The sequence below is a fragment of the Haliotis asinina genome, chromosome 11 (genome assembly GCF_037392515.1).
Source record: "Haliotis asinina isolate JCU_RB_2024 chromosome 11, JCU_Hal_asi_v2, whole genome shotgun sequence".
Lineage (NCBI taxonomy): Eukaryota > Metazoa > Mollusca > Gastropoda > Lepetellida > Haliotidae > Haliotis > Haliotis asinina.
The window spans coordinates 54,768,468-54,785,521 of record NC_090290.1 but is presented as its reverse complement, the minus strand read 5'-3'; the positions used below and the strand labels follow the sequence as shown (position 1 = coordinate 54,785,521).

The 17,054-nt window shown below is 39.0% G+C and overlaps 1 protein-coding gene across 1 annotated transcript; it reads left to right on the top strand.

The window, feature by feature from the left end:
- Nucleotides 1–439: 439 nt before the first annotated feature.
- On the top strand, nt 440–15,913 carry LOC137256266 (pyridoxine-5'-phosphate oxidase-like). Its single transcript, XM_067793997.1, has 7 exons — nt 440–605; nt 3,856–4,009; nt 4,774–4,873; nt 5,555–5,608; nt 7,161–7,289; nt 11,245–11,321; nt 11,913–15,913. Exons 1-7 carry the CDS (start codon nt 509–511, stop codon nt 12,076–12,078), a joined length of 777 nt encoding a protein of 258 aa, XP_067650098.1. The 5' UTR covers nt 440–508; the 3' UTR covers nt 12,079–15,913.
- The last annotated feature ends 1,141 nt before the right edge of the window (nt 15,914–17,054 follow it).

Below are 17,054 nucleotides of genomic sequence, written 5' to 3'. Positions count from 1 at the left end.
TGGGCGTGTTGGTTCTTTTTAACTGTTTCGTCACAAGTGACACACTCTGCAGGCATGGTTCCCAAAGTGAATTGGCTGAACTATTGAATTGTAATCATAAGCAGACGCATTGGTGACCATACTCAAAAACTAAACATTGAACCACTATGAGGTGTTTTAACTATAAACAGGGATAATCTACAACATACAGTCTCCCTGCTATAAACAACTCCGAGACGGTTTCGTTTGACCCGTTTGATTCTTTTCTTTTGTCTTTTGTGCCCAGGCAGGTTTGACCTTAACCCCTGTTAAAGTAGCGGACCTCCGATTAAATGGAACGCGAGGATGCAAAATACATCTTTCATCAGAAACGCATTTTTTTGTTTTCATTGAATTTCAATAGTCGTTGGTGAAATCGTATAAAGATATATGTCGGAACGATACATTACGCATGCGCCACAATTTGTAAACATCCGGAAACCTGAACTTCGGTATCCCACACGTGACATAAGATAACTATTTCAGCTGTATGAGTTCAGTGGCGCGACGCCTGGTAAAATTTGGTTTCACCTGTTTGCAGAAGACCCCCACCCTCCATTTTCGCAACATGTCAGGAGATATTTCAGGTAAAACGCTGAATGTATTTAGCCTGATGTAAAAGCCGATTTATGCATCTGCCATGATATGGCGTGAGATAGACACGATTGGCAGTGTGGAAACCTTTAGTATTGATAATATAAAGATACATTGTCACTAGTGACAGTGTCATACGCGAAGGCATGTTAAGTTGTGTGTATTGCGTGTTGTCACTGTACATACCATCTGACGTTGACCCACATTAATTTCTTCACTACTGAAAGGTACACTTTGACGTTTGACATGTTTCGATTTGTTAAATAGTTTATGAGATATTAATTATTCATTTTGACGGGCATGAAATATTGCAAAATATATCATGAATAACAATCGATCTTATAAATGTTAATTTAAAGGGGCACTCGTGCACAGCCATGTCCGTGGACCGGTTCTTCCCTTCAATAGTGTTTTACTCCCGTTGTTACCCGGGTGATATCCCAGAATGCGCCACCCGTGTGTGCATTTGATAGTTTAAAGGGGCACTGATGCGGAGCGAATAATATTTCTCACCAACGGTCAAATTACGAAACCAAACCGCAAATTGGTCAGCGCCCGCTCCTTCGACTGTGACGGACAAAGGAACTGGGCTCCTGTCCATATTAGCAGAATTTCTTCACTAAAACAGTCGGGAGGCCGGATGCCCATCATATGCCATTTGTTTTAAAATATCCATGGTATTCCTTGTCTGATCGTAACCAAATATCCCAGCAGTGTAGTTCTTTTCGGATGCTTGGATGGTATAGTTACTGATCCAATTTGATCCTATTTCAGTGTTTTTAACCTCGATATTTCATCATGTTACATCAAAATATGATGTGTACAGGCACGTAGCCATTTGTTTCAGTATGGAAGATTACAAAGCTTTATATTTAGGTAGTTTTGAGTGTTGGTTCAGCTGTGATAGCAAATATCATACGTACATTTTGGTAGCTATGGTAGCTACAATGGTTTATTATTTATGATAATAAAAACACACTGTTGATTTATTTGAATTCGTAAACAAAAACCGATGACTTTGCCTTTGGTAGAGAAATCTGAAAAATTTCTTACGTAAAAAACCCTTATTTCACCTATTTACCCAAGTACACAGCAAATGCCTGTGTGTATTCCTTATGTAACGAAATTCCCTTGGTATCCTCAAAACAGTTTTGGCTCATAAGTGTTTTCAGGCTGCATGCGACACAGAGATTACATCTTCCTTGCTGTAACTCGCGTTGGATGGTGTAAACCTACACGTGTTATTTGTCATCATTCTCTGGATGGTCAATTCATGAATTTATAACAGGTATAATTAGTAGTAACACCACTTCGGTTACTCAACAAAGGTTCCCATTTGGCATTTCTCCTGTCTAGAGTAAATACTCAACATTATAAATTAAGGTCTGTAATGGCAAATGTATTGTATGTTATGTAATATGTGCATGTAAGTGATGCAAGAGGGTTTATCAGCTGAGTTACAAAAACAAACATCGATCAAAGGATTAACCGATAACACACTGATTGATTAATTACTTTTATCTTCTAGTGGATTTGTCAAAAGGCAGTGTGTGTAGATGACTACACCCTGTCATAAAGTGTAAGTGCAAAAACAACATCCTCCCTTCAAAGAATTAACCAACCTTGCGTTGATTGAGTGATTGCTCATTATTGGTTAACTAAATTACTTAGAATAGTGGACATCATACAATTAGTTGCCAGGTGTGCTATCTTGGGAGACCAATGAGAGGTTTATCTGGTTTTCACCAACGAAAGACGTGAAACGATATGTTACTTTTTCGCAAATGAGACAGTTGTAAGACATGCGACACAGAGCAGGATTATTTACCTGCTGCAGATGAATGGAATATGATTTCTTTTACGTGGATATTGATGGATACATTCCTGAACAAGGTAGTAGCATGACATCGTTGCTATAAAATCAGTCTGTTTTACATTCATTTTTTGCATTTTGTATTAGTTTATTTGTTGTAGAATTCAGAAGAATCTGCATGACAGAAAAAACACACTAGATCGCGTATGTGTGTGAAATAGGATCCACATTGGCATTCTATACAATGTATAAATGTTGCTGTTATGTTAGAAATTTACTGTGAGTATAAGCAGATCGTGTGTTCTTTTATTAATTTTCAGAATCATACAAGTATGACAATAAACTAACTAGGGTTATGAGACAAAATATAGAGACGTACATTGGCGTCGTTATTTTTCCGTCCTAATAGTTTTTTTACCATTTCTACCGCTGGCAGATGATTAACCTTCAAAGTGTTTCATTTGTTTTCATAATACATTTGTAATGAAGTAAAATGACTTCACATCAATTGCGCTTACGGACTGCGCAGCAGAGGTCTCGAACCAGTCACGAATTTTGGGATATCATCCGGGTACTCACGGGAGAAAAACAATAACAAAAGTTTACACCAGTCCACGGAAATTGCTCCGCATCAGTGCCCCTTTAAGTGTAGACTGATCCAAAACAAAGAAGAAGTCATTTTTACTTTATTATTATGAAAACAAATGAAATCTTTGAAGTTTAATCAGAGATATGGTCTCTGGTTTAATCATCTGTCAGTGGTAAAATCAAGTTGGGCCAACCTTCAAATATTACTTTCTAAATACATATATAAAGCTTTGAAATCTGTCAGACTTACACAAAACAAACGGCTTGCTATGTGCCTGTAGACATCCTATTTTTACATGTCATGGTTAAATATCAAGGTAAAACACACAGAAATAGGATCAAATTGGATCATTCATTATACTACCCAGGCATTAGAAAAAAACTTACACTGCAGTGATACTATATTACAATCAGACAAGAAATACCTTGGATATTTTCAACTAACGGCATGTGATGGGAAGTAGTCCAGTCCCTGTGTCCATCACGATTGAGGGAGCAGGTGCTGACCAACTTGAAGCTTGGTTTCATAATTAGAGAGTTTGCAAGAAACATTAATCACTCTGCATTAGTGCCCCTTGAAGAACACATGACCCTCAATACCAGGATGTTTCACAGATCCACATGTAGTATTGATGAGAGTTTAGGGAACTGCTCCGTTCAACTATGTAGTTCTAAGAGTTACGTTCCTGTCACCTTCAAGAAGAATATGAATACTATATGTTTACATGCTTATATTTCATTTTCAAACTTAGCTTATTCATTAAAAGTTGCAAGTTCCTTGTGCAAACAATCCTCCATTTGATTGTTATCTGATGCTTTGATATCTGATGTTCTGATTCCAGGAATGAGAAAGCCATATCGAACTCAACGAGAGATTTTTGATATTCAGTATCTGGTAGCCAAGGAGCCATTTGAACAGTTTCGCCATTGGTTTGATGAAGCTCGCACAGTAGATGGGATAGAGGCAAACGCAATGTCACTGGCCACTGCTACGAGGTTAGCAGTGCTCAAGAATTTAACTCTTGACTAAACAGAAACAGTCACAAAATCTCCAAAAGTAAATGACCCACTTTTGAAAAAAATTTTAAATGTCAATTTTCCTCCAGGAAGTAGTTGGTGTTTGCTAGACTTATGAACATCGTACCTAGAGATGGTCTTTGGTAACTCATGCTTGTTGTGAAGGGCTTGTTGTCAGGCTTGCTGGCTTCGTTGACGCATGTCATGGTATCTCAACTGCATTGTTTGATGCTCATTTCGTTGATCACTGGGTTGACTTGTGAAGACTCCATTATATACAGACCGCTGCCATATAGCTTGAATACTGCTGAGTGTGGCATTAAACAGCAAACCAACCAACGGCTGTTTCCTAATAAACCACCAACATTAGGTCACTCTATTTGTAAACATGATTTTTTAGACAGCTGTTTATTCTGTCATATAATATAGAAGAATATATTTTACTGGTGTTGCTGCATTGACAACAATAGCACTGATTATGACTGTTCATCACATAGTGTTGTAGCTTTTTGTAAGGCATTATGATTGTACTGTGTTATTTGGCGAGTTTGCACATGCTGTTCATCAGGTGTGTGCTTGTTCATTTGTGTTTTAAATGATGCATTATACCCTGACAGTGTGAATGTTTTTTCATACCTATTTGCTTCAGGTTTGAATATTTGGACCATGTGACCTACCTTGAATAATGTCTACTGTATCATAATGTTACAAGCAAAACTAAAAATAGTTCCCTCCTTCCCTAGGAGTGGTGCACCATCGGTCAGAATGGTTTTACTGAAAGGTTTCAGCTCAGAGGGCTTCACCTTCTTCACAAACTACGAGAGCAGGAAGGCAAAAGAATTGGTAACCCTTGTTATGTATTCCTGCTTTGATCCATGACTGATGTTGGTAGATGGACATAACAAGACTCATGCTAAAAGTTTTCTTGTAAAATATGAAAATTTAGTATTCAGCAATATGAAATATTTGTATATAGATTTGGAAAGTTCAATTTAAATTGAGACGTGCTTAGCAATGCTCAAAACAACAATTCAATGGTTTTGAGGAAAGATTGAAGGAGACATTTACAATTTTTGTGAAAGCCATGAATGTGGACTTGGAGATGAAAATCCTAGAAACTTCATCAGGACATCTGGTTACTGTATGATAAACGTTGTAGACAAATCGGTTACCATGGTGACTTTACCAACTGCATAGCTCAGGTCTCTAACACAACACAATATTTCTCTCACTTAGAAGAAATATTATTATGTGCCTATATTTGTTCATTGGACTGTTTTTAGAGACGACTCTGGGGTTCCAAATCCTGATCACAGGATACTCCCACATCTAAGGGAGGCAACTGTGTAAAGTAGAATGTTGTGAAGTGATGATAAAGTAGATTGTAGTGCAGTGATGACTGGACCATATGTGCTCTTTTAGGATGTGTGAATCTTAAAGTGAATGTTGTTTCAAAAATGTATCTTTCATTTCTTCATTACTGAAGTGGTGTGAGATTGAACTCATCTGTGTTATGTTTTGCAGGGGGAGAACCCAAGGTGCAGCCTCATGTTCTACTGGGAGCCCCTGAAGAGATGTGTATGTATTTATTCATCTAACAATAACAACGGCCATGTATAGGGTGCCTGTTATCAGACACTTGTGCCTGCTCAAAGAGATATAAAGATAATTACATTGAATAACCCAGGCTGCCGGTTAGTCACATGAGTTATTCCACCAGGTATCTGTTTTCAGCTGGGTGAACAGATTCAGTTTTGAAAAAAATAACTTGCCTGAGCTGAGACTTTTTGTACATCACATGTGCTTCTTTGTGGGGAAGGACTCAAATCCTAGGACTTCTCAGGAGTGAAGCTACCAAACACAATCACACATCCAAGGACACTTCATATCCAACATTGCTTAACTTCACCTGACTGTAAGAAAAGGCTGAAGGGATATTTCAGTCTACAATCCTGTCATCGAGTCCTTGCGACTGGAACACATGGAGCTGAAAAATTGCTATTTATTCACCTGACTCTAACTTGAGCTGTGTGTGCAGGACCACCCGCACCAACATCTGTTCTGAAATGGTCTTCTGCCTGCCATGTTTGTCTTCCACTGTGACAAGATGTTGAGAATGGTCATCAGGACCCCTGCTTTTTGTTGCCTCCTCATTAATAAAGATGCAGTTCAGAATCTTCAGTGACCATGCTTGTTGTAACAGGCAACTAGTAGGATTTGTTGTCAGCTACCAAATCTTGTTAAAGTGACGTCATCACATCCAAACTGTGTAGATGATGTCAATCACTGGATTTACTTACGTACATTCACATTTTTAAAGACATTCGTGAGAGAACTGGAAAACTGCCGACCATCGCATGGTAACGCAAGGAAAAAAACCCACAACAGCCGATATCCTGAAAGTCTGAAATATTTTGTGAAATTTTGAACATTCATTTCATTTGCTTACAAAAATGATACAGGTTTATGGATGTGTTTAGTTTCTAAATAATGAACATAATTCATTTCCTATTGTAATGCCATTTGTGTTGCCGTACTCAACCCAGTCTTATCATGCATGATGCCACAGTCATTGATCTCCTCCCACTATTCTGTCATCCCTTCCATAAAAGGCGACTATGCTTGTCGTAAGAGGCGACTATGCTTGTCGTAAGAGGCGACTATGCTTGTCGTAAGAGGCGACTATGCTTTTCGTAAGAGGCAACTATGCTTGTCGTAAGAGGCTGCTATGCTTGTCGTAAGAGGCGACTGTGCTTGTTGTAAGAGGCGACTATGCTTGTCGTAAGAGGCGACTATGCTTGTCGTAAGAGGCGACTGTACTTGTCGTAAGAGGCGACTATGCTTGACGTAAGAGGTGACTAAAAGGATTGGGTGGTCAGACTTGCTGACTTGTTTGACATATCATAAGTTCCCGGTTACGCAGATAGATGCTCATGCTGTTGATCACTGTATTCTCTGGTCCAGCCTCTATTACTTACAGACCACCACCATATAACTGGAGTATTGCTGAGTGCGTTGTAAAACTAAACTCACTCACTCCACTCTCCCATGAAGGTGTTAATCTCAGTTTTGATGTATGTGGTGCCAGTTGTACTCACACACTGTTTAGCTGAGGGGATATGTCCACTAGGTGAGGGTCGAGGGGAATGTGGAGAAGGTGACGGAAGAGGAGTCATTGAAGTACTTCCAGTCTCGTCCCCGTGACAGCCAGCTTGGCGCCATTGTCAGTCGTCAGAGTCAGGTCATCACCAGCAGACAGGTTGGTCTAAAACTGACATTTGTTTTGAAGGTTATCCAAGATTTAGTTACCCACCTTTTGTTCCAGTGGAAGGGTTCAACATTCTATAAATTGGACAGTTGGTTCCAGGAACAGTGCTCTCTACAGAGTGTAAATGACATGTAGTAATGTTAGGAATTTGTTAAAATTCGTGTCTTTAATTGATCATTGGTTCATTACAACCGACCAGTCATTGAAAATTATTTTATCAGCTTCATTTGTCAAATTTTCCTGGCCATGGTTGTTGATGCAGAAGAAATATGTGAAATAAAGTTCAGTTCAATTTTTTTTGCAAATTGCATAAACTGCATTTGCAAATTTCACTTCTTAAAAGTATGATTAGTATGTTAGAAACATATTTTCCATGGAGTCTTCAAGATAAATTCAGTCATGATGTGGGATGAGCTTGTAGTGTTTATGAAATGTGTCAGAGATGGAGAAGAGAAAAACCTTGTGATAAATGTTGTTAATGCAAACAAGTGTTCGAAAGTTGTTCATGTTTGATTATGAGAAAACATGATCAGTTGTTTGGTTTTTTAGTCACTGTGACCAATCTTCGATTATTTCAGTTAATCAGACCACACAAATATGTATGGCTATAACATATGAAGATATTTAAAGATACTGCTCATTATATATTTCACAGATCTGAAGGTATCCAGGGGCAGTGGGCCTACAGAAGGGAACTAGCACTTAAACTCCATATCTGACTTGTACCAGATGATATCTCATTATGACTGTTTTAATGTTAAAATTAGACTTAAAATTTGTATAAGGCTCTCCCACAGAGTATTGATGTGCATTTTCTAAAAGTTACACTACTAGACACATTTCAGGAAATTCTGGATTAAATATAAAATAATCAAATGTTATAAGATGGTGAAGGTGAACGTATATTGACCTTGTCAGCACCTGCAATCACAAGAACTTTTATCAACATGGCGATCATAAGTCAGTGTTAATTTGTGGTAGTCCCCACAGATTTTTTGGGATAGTGGAGTAGCAAGCGGCTTGTCACGCTGAAGATACACGTATTTGATTGATATGTTTATGCAGGTAGAATGTGTGACATCAGTTTCTGTTGTTGCCTGATGTGATGTTGCTGGAATATTGCTTAAAGCGGCGTAAAGCTACACACACACAATCACTCACTCGCTCACATATTTGTGTCTCTTCTGGACGTGGAATTCCTGGATATTGATGTATTGGTGTCTGTGGTAGTGGATATCCTAGAGGAAGATACCTCAGGTCTTCCTCCCATATTGACAAGGGGTAGCCCAGTATTTAAAGCATTGGCTCATTGTGCCTGAGACACGGGTTTGCGTACCCCATATTTATACAATGCATTAAGCCCATTTCTGGTGTCCCCTGCAGTGATATTGTTGGAATATTGTTAAAAGCAACATTAAATCAGAATCAATTACTCACTCCCATAACAAGCTGATGTGCAATATGAGACTGTCATGCTGCCCAACCTGACTTGCAGCAGCTGAAGCTGGTCTAGGTAATGAGGACGAAGACGGCTGGTTTTGTGAGACATATGTTTTTGTGTTGAAAAGTGTAACCAAATGTGTAATATCTACTCATCAATACATTACATGTACTTCATAAACCTACCTATCACATAACAGGGCTCGATTCAGTGCTTTCTTACTTGCATTAGTGCATCCCAGTATTACAGAGTGCAACCTAGTTACTCAAACTTGCACAAGGTGCAGGTCAGTTTTTGAGAAATAAAACCACAATAAATCTAACATTGTAAGCACAAGTATTTCAGCTTATTTTTCTTATATATCTGGTGTTGAAACATTGCTATTTATAGGAACATCTCGGCTATGACAGCTCATGTAAACATGGATCAGGGTTTCTGTTCTCCTATGTTTTCTACATCTCAGAAATATGTATTTGTGCTCTGGAACCACTGATGTTTTAACACATTACATTGCAACTGGAATTTGGCTGGTGCAGCAAGGTTTTTATCAAAAGTTGCACCTGGAGCAGCTAGTTTTTGTCATTGGTTGCACCTGGTGCAGCTAGTTTTTTGTCATAGGTTGCACCTGGTGCAGATAGGTTAACATCACTTATATCGAGCCCTGCATAAACATATCAATCAGTTATGCATGGAAGAAAGTATATTCTACCATTATAGTTTCCTAATAAGGAGATCAAGATAACTCTTTCATGACACACAGCTATAATCATCTCCTACTACTACTACTACTACTACTACTACTACTACTACTACTACTACTACTACTACTACTACTACTACTACTATGACCACCACCGACCTGTCAAGGTCTGGGGTAGAATAGGCCCTTGGCAACCCATGCTTGCCTTAAAAGGCGACTATGCTTGTCGTAAGAGACGACTAACAGGATTGGGTTGTCAGGCTCGCTGACTTGGTTGACAAATGTCATCAGTTCCCAGTTGCGCAGATCGATGGCTATGCTCTTGATCACTGGATTATCTGGTCCAGACTCGATTATTTACAGACTGCTGCCATGTAGCTGGAGTATTGCTTTGTGCAGCGTAAAACTAAACTCACTCACTCACTCACTCACTCACTCACTCACTACTTACTACTACTACTACTACTACTACTATGTTTATAAGAAGCAAGCTTATAATGGCCTGACTGGGGTGGTGGGGTATCCCAGTGGTTTAAGCATTCTCTGAAGGGTGGTCAGCCTCACTGACTTGGTTGACATATTGAAACCCAGTTGTGTAGATCAAAGCTCATGCTGTTGATAACTGGATTGTCTGGTCCAGATTCCATATTGACTGCTGATATATAGCTGGAATAATGCTGAGTGCAGCATTAAACAACAAATGTACAAATCTATCCCACTCAGACTGTGACATTTGCTGATGCTGTTTCTGATCACATCACACAGGAAGCTTGTACCTGTAGATGTTATATAGTGGATGCTGTGGATCACATGCCCCTAAGGGCTTATTAAGGCTTAATTCCGGCCCAAGCACCAAGTAAAAGTAGCAGGGATTGAGCCAGAGACATCATTCGATGTCCCAACAACATGGTCGTCATCCAGTCTAGCAGCCCTGCATTCAATTGAAGTGAGATATTCGATGATGGCTTTACCATGCTCCACATGAACAAAAGTCACTTCAGACTCAGTTGACCTGCTTACGTGGGGATGAGCATTCTGGATCAGTCCAAGTACTTGATGTATGACTTGTACATGAACGTGTTGAGAAGCGACATGCACAAAATCTCCAGCATCACTCTCAACAAGACCTTGATTCACCCATGAACAGTAAATGATGGATTTTGAAAAAATGTCATCCACTCTTATAGCTGTCGATACCAACAGTTTAGACCTTAGTGCGTTGGGAGTTTCTGAGACCCCCCCCAATAAAGGAAACTCCACTCTGCACAGTGAGGGCTAAACTGTTTCATTGACAGTAATGCTAGCATGAATGCTAGACAGTAGAGTTATGAAAAAAGGTTAAGCCAAAATAAGGCTGAAGAGGCCCAGAACTGCCCAACATGCTAAGCCTTGTTGTGAGCAGTGCGTCCACTAGGCTGGATGATGACCATGTTGTTTGGACATTGAATGATGTCTCTGGATCGATCCTTGCAATTTTCACTTGGTGCCGGGGCTGGAATTAAGCCGAGATAAGCCCTTAGGGGCACATGGTCCAGACCCCCACTATATAACTGCTCCCGTGCCGACATGATGGCCGATATAGTCAATGAGAGAAACCTAGCTTGAGATATAACAAACCCTCTGTCCACTGCTTGACTAAAATTTTCTATCAGTGATCAGGTTTTTATTTAATTTGAGACTTTGTTCACTTATTAGACATCACACTTACGTCCTTGAAGACTCTGACAGAAGCCATTAACACCTGTGTTATGTTGTCTGATCATCTTTAAGCAAATGAGACCATCCAGTACTGCATGTGTTTCCAGGCACTGGACCAGAGGAACGCAGAACTGCAGAAGGAATATTCTGATGAAAGCAAGACTGTCCCTAAGCCTGATTACTGGTAATGTATTTGACTGGTTTCCGTTCTGTTATTCTTGGAATCCGCTTAAAACAGGATTTACTGAAATAGTTTCAGGAATCAAGAGTTAATTAGCTGCTGTGTGTTTGAAAAAAATTCTAACCAGTCAGTTCAAATACCCCATCCCAACAGTAAATGACTCAGGTGTGTAAAAAAGTTTTAACATGTGAATCATACTTATGAAGACGACAGACTCAGGTGTGTTTTTTTTCGATATCAAATGGGTTTGGTCAATTGAACAACTTTCTGTTGGATTCATGTATAAGGGGTGATTGTCAAAACAGGAAACTAAGTATGGTAAAAACATGGAATAAATGGAATCAAATTTAAGTCATTGATTGTATTTAATGCAAACTTTAAATGACATTCAGCTTTTCCATTAGACAAGAGACTTGTGACAAATCTTGATGTTCGTATGTTTTTCATGTGACATAAACACTAGTAGATTTCTTCCTTCCTATCTCTCGTGATGGTTTTGTATACTCTTCAGTTTAGTGTTTTGCATATATATATTTTGCAAAGGAGACAACTCAGTGGACTATGTTGTAATGTTTGTGTTTTTTCCCATTTCAGGGGAGGCTACCTTGTTCGTCCTACAGTGGTGGAGTTCTGGCAGGGACAGTCAAACCGACTACATGATCGTATTGTCTTCCGTCACCTTCAGCCAGGGGAGACAATCAACACAGAAACTACCCACCAGGGGGACAATGGCTGGGTGTATGAGAGACTCTCCCCTTAGTCTTTTTGGGGGGAATATTTTTCAAGTCACTTTTCATGCATGTTTTTTGCCCAAGCCCAGTGTTTTTGAATCAGTGAAAAGATAGGTTATTGTATATTTGAAAGCTCTCAAATTGTATTCATTACTGCAATTAGTGAAGTATCCTGAAGAGAAGACAAAAGTTGACGAGCCGATTGAATAATTCTCTATTTGTTGGTTTATGGGTACACTGAAAAGTGAAATAGTCTAATGAAAATGTAATATGTTGACTTCTCTCATAGTTGTGAGGACCACAGTATAAAGGCAGATATATATAAAGTTTGAGGAATTGTAGGCCAGTGACAGGTACCGCTCTTGGAATGACCCATGCAGTCTGATGCCGTTCCGTCTAGAAAATGGTGTCATTCACGTGTGTCATGAAGCAGCATGAGGGCCTGTACATAATTTATGGCGATGGGGTGATGATGATTTTTATGGAGAAGCATGTACAATGTGAATGAACCCGCTAAGATTTATGTAGAAAGTAAGTGGCCCCCCACCTGACCCTGCATATCATCCACAGAGTCAATCCCATGGATTTTCTACAGAATGCTTTCACCTCCGGGATTTTGTACAGAATGCCAAGGGATTTTCTGAGGAATAACCATTGACTTATTATTATACTTGTGCAAGTTTTTAAGACTGATATGACGTTGTCGTGCCATTACAGAATATGATAAAAACATAACACATTATTGAAAACTGCCAATATATTATGCCGATGCCTGGATTTGAACATGCAAACCTTTGCTAACTAGCTTGACTAGGCTTCTAACGATCACTGTGAAGGAGGAGACTGTCAGTAAACAACATGTGTTCTTCTCAAGACAGGACACCAGTAGCATTTGCATGTATTGTTGTCACTCTCATCCCACTCGATTTTAACTGTAAGACCAAAATATCAAAATTATATCTGAAGTATATCTTTGATCGCTTCATATGCTGGATGAAAAACCTCATTTTTGTGTGAAAAAGTAAACCCATGGTCTTTGGGGAAACTGGGGAGGACCAACATTCCTGACCCGATTTCCGTAAGCCACAGGTTTCCTTTTTCAAACAAAACATCAGAGTCTGTGTTGATCCTGCATGCATAGCAGTTTGTGCTCTGTCATACTTCACCTTCAAAGAAATTCTTATCACACAAATCACTCGCATAGTTATCTCAAGACAACTTTTCAGCCATTTTGAAATGACATTGTATGAACAAAACAAATACTACATTATGCTACTGAACAAGATTGTATTACTGTAACTTGATTTTACATTTGTGACATTGGTGAGGATGAATCTGCAAGCGAAGTTTCTTTTGAAAGTGCATGTCTCTTTCATGTCTCAACTATAACCAGAACAAAGGAATTCCTGAGTGGATGAAGCGTACAAATGTATTGTGCTTTCATGTTAGTGGCAGTGGATCTAGGCTAACAACCCCTGGACAACTTCATCCTGAATTAATTGCTGTGGACACAAACTGAAAGTAATAGCTTTCAATATCTTAATATGTTTAATATTTATAGCACTATGTAATACAACACTGCATATCAATCTTCAGATTCACATGTGATACATTTTTCAGAGTGTTCATGAATATCACTTCACTTCCCTTAAGAGGACATATTGTGCGAGGTCAGCTCTAAGAAAATCCAAAATGTCCATTCTGACAGAGATATATTTTTCAACAGCACCTGCAAGACTTTGGCTCTGTCACTGTAAGACACCTCAATGTTTGTATACCAGCATAGATAGTTTCTTAGACCACCAGTTACTTAGTAAAGGCACAACTTGAATGAGACTTTTAATTTAATTTAACAATCCTATTGAGATGGAAACCAGTTACTTACTAAAAGACACTGTTTGTAGACACAATGTAATGAATTTGTTATGTTGTTATCTTAATCACAACTCAACACATTGTTGTGTTAATGGATTTAATTGAAGATTGAGTTTAATAATGATGGGTGCACTTGTCCACGGAGACATTAGTATGATGGTACAATGGACAGGTGGCAGATAGCCAGGGGTCTTTGGTCCGAGGGGACAGTTAGCCTGATACATTTGTGGTATTGTCTCAGTTCAACACTTTGTGTTTGTATGGTGGTACAATGGACAAGTGGCAGATAGCCAGGGGTCAGTTGTCCAAGGGGACAGTTAGCCTGATACCCTTGTGGTATTGTCTCAGTTTCAACACTTTGTGTTTGTGTGCATGTGTATAATATGAAATGAAAGTTACGGTGAAATGGAATGGAATGTTTGGAAATATAATCTTAAACCTGGTTTTCAGATTGTTTGTGAAAATGCTGGTATTCAATATATCAAACTGTTTCTGTGTAGTAAATGCTGTTTGTCTGTGGGTCCATCTGTCTGTTAGTCCCATTTTTGCATTACATACTTTATATATGGATGCAGATGACCTGTGAATTCTTCTACCATCTCCTGAGGTTTTAGAGGGTTATTGTATGCTCGGTGTGCAGGGGGCTTTTTCTTCTCAACATCCTTGCTTATCGTGCAAACACAGCATGGGAATGTGCAGGTGAAACATGTGTAACTCACACCTCTGGACCATGACCAATTTGCCATTTACAGGGCGGCATGTTCTGTTCAGATCAGAGACAGAGTTTTCAAGGTGCATTTGGACAATTCTGTCTGTCTTTTAGCAAGAACTTCAGACACCACATAAAAGTCTCCATGATCGATGAAAGTTTTCCAGGTCCTTGCGGATGACAATTTCTGGTTCTCCTCCTGACCAGTTCTCCATTGAGGCCCTTCACCACGTCCTTGGTTCAGTCGTCAGGTTTATGGATTATTTTGTGACTCGATTAATTCTTGTTTACATCTAAAATTGTTGAGGATCTTCCACTGTTCCCAGCCACGATTCTAAGCATCTAGCATAACACTTCACAAGACCATTGTAGACTGTGGAATCAGCTTTTTGTACCGCTATCCTAAGCCTGTACAGCAGAAGCTTCCAGAACTCCTATTGCCTCATGTTAGTCCATTACCCGACTCTCTTCCTGAGAACCCTCAGGTGCCCAAGCATTGGTATCGACGATGGTGTTTCACTCAAGTGGCCATCATATCAGGATGCTTTTGGCGAACTGAAGATGTCTTCACATAATACTATAATAACAGTTTCTTTTGATCTGGTAAGTGGAAGAGGAACAAATTTTTATGGACAGAAAACTCCATTGCAATAGGACGTTTCGGTGTAGGTGCTGACCCTATCATGAAGCATTTGATAGGCTATAAGATGAGAGATAAGATAGGACTTCATTGGACGTTATGCCCATTTTCCAATTATTAACACTGCTGCTTGCCTTTTCACAACGTCATCGATGACACTTGGGATTTAACTGATATTACGTGCAATATTCTAGATTCTATAATGACGTCGGTAAATACTGGACTGTAATTAGTTAATCAAAGTCATTCAGATGTATTTAATAACGTTATGTACCTCTGATTTTCGAACACATACTGTATTTTTTTAAAAATGTTCATAACGCGGTTATGGTAGAATGGAGATTAACATACTGTGTTGGAAGATCACAGGTTTATAACAAAATTATAATAGCTCTAATGTTTTTATTCAAAACCTCACGCTACACATTCGGTTTTAATCAAATTTAGCTATTATGATTTCGTTATATACTGATTTTCCAACACAGTGTGTTTTTCTCCTAAATGAACTTCATTTATGTTTTGAACATGTTTCAAATATTTCTGTAACATTCAGAGTTAAAGTACGACTATTTATTCTGTTACTCAAGGCTCGTCAGTTTTATGAGTTCCTTTGAAATTTGCAATAAACCTTGACGTTACATTTTGATTGTTGGTTGACTTTTTCAACTCTCAGGGCTGATGTTCATGTTCTGTCCTCTGTCAACGTATTGTGGGAATTCTTGCTTAGAACTGAGATCATAGATCAGATGGTGAGAGTGAGTGACATGGCTGACGAAGGATCACATGATCAGCTAAGGGTGTGGTGTGAACTGTTGCTCGTAGACTTGTAAGTCTTGTCAGGAAGTGGTGCTCTACGGAGTGTCACTACTTGACGTTGCCGAGTCAGATTAAGCAACCAACTCAAATGATCTGAAAGAATGACAACCCGCCATTCCAGCTTCCTGTCCTGTGCAAGGCACGAGTATTATTACCTGCATAACCCAAGCTGCTTGTACGCAAGAAGGCTAATAGTCACATTTTCCTTACTCACTGGGTACCGATTTTCTGCTGGATGAACAGAGGCAATGTTCGAAGAAACTACGTGATTAAGGTGAGACCACATGTATCGCAAGTGCATCGTCGTGTGGAAGGTCTGTCGTAGAACCTCTCAGAAGTAAAACACGGTCACCCACCTAATGGTTTCTGGTTTCGAACCCAATAATCACCATTAAATACAGTATTCTCAAATAGTTTTAATTTGTCCCCATAGGACTTTCATTTTTCTATTTCCACTTTTTGGTTACATTTCCATCGATTTTATAGCAATGCATATACATAATATATACATGTATGTGCATATAGATGTACCGAGGATTGTGTCTCGTTTACATATACTGAGAGGGATATATAGAAGGACATGATAAATGTACAGGTTATGATAGATGTAAATGTCACATGATCATTACACCAGGTTACTAAAAGCATATGTGGAGAACAACGTCATAGTTGCACACAGGATTGTCATTCATGTCAAAAACTTTACACAGGGTTACTACGAGCGTATTTAGGAAACTGAATTCGATATTTCCTTCCGTATATTTTGCAAACCATTCTGAAAGTTTTCTCCATATGATTATTGATAGGTATATAAGATATGTACAATGGTTTCAAGTGAGTCACTACATAAAGAACCAGCTGGGGATTCAACGAATCCAATCTTAGCTAACGATTTATTGGTAATTGGTATATCATGAATGGTTTTGAACTGAAAGTATCTTAATTCATTACTTTGTGTACATCGT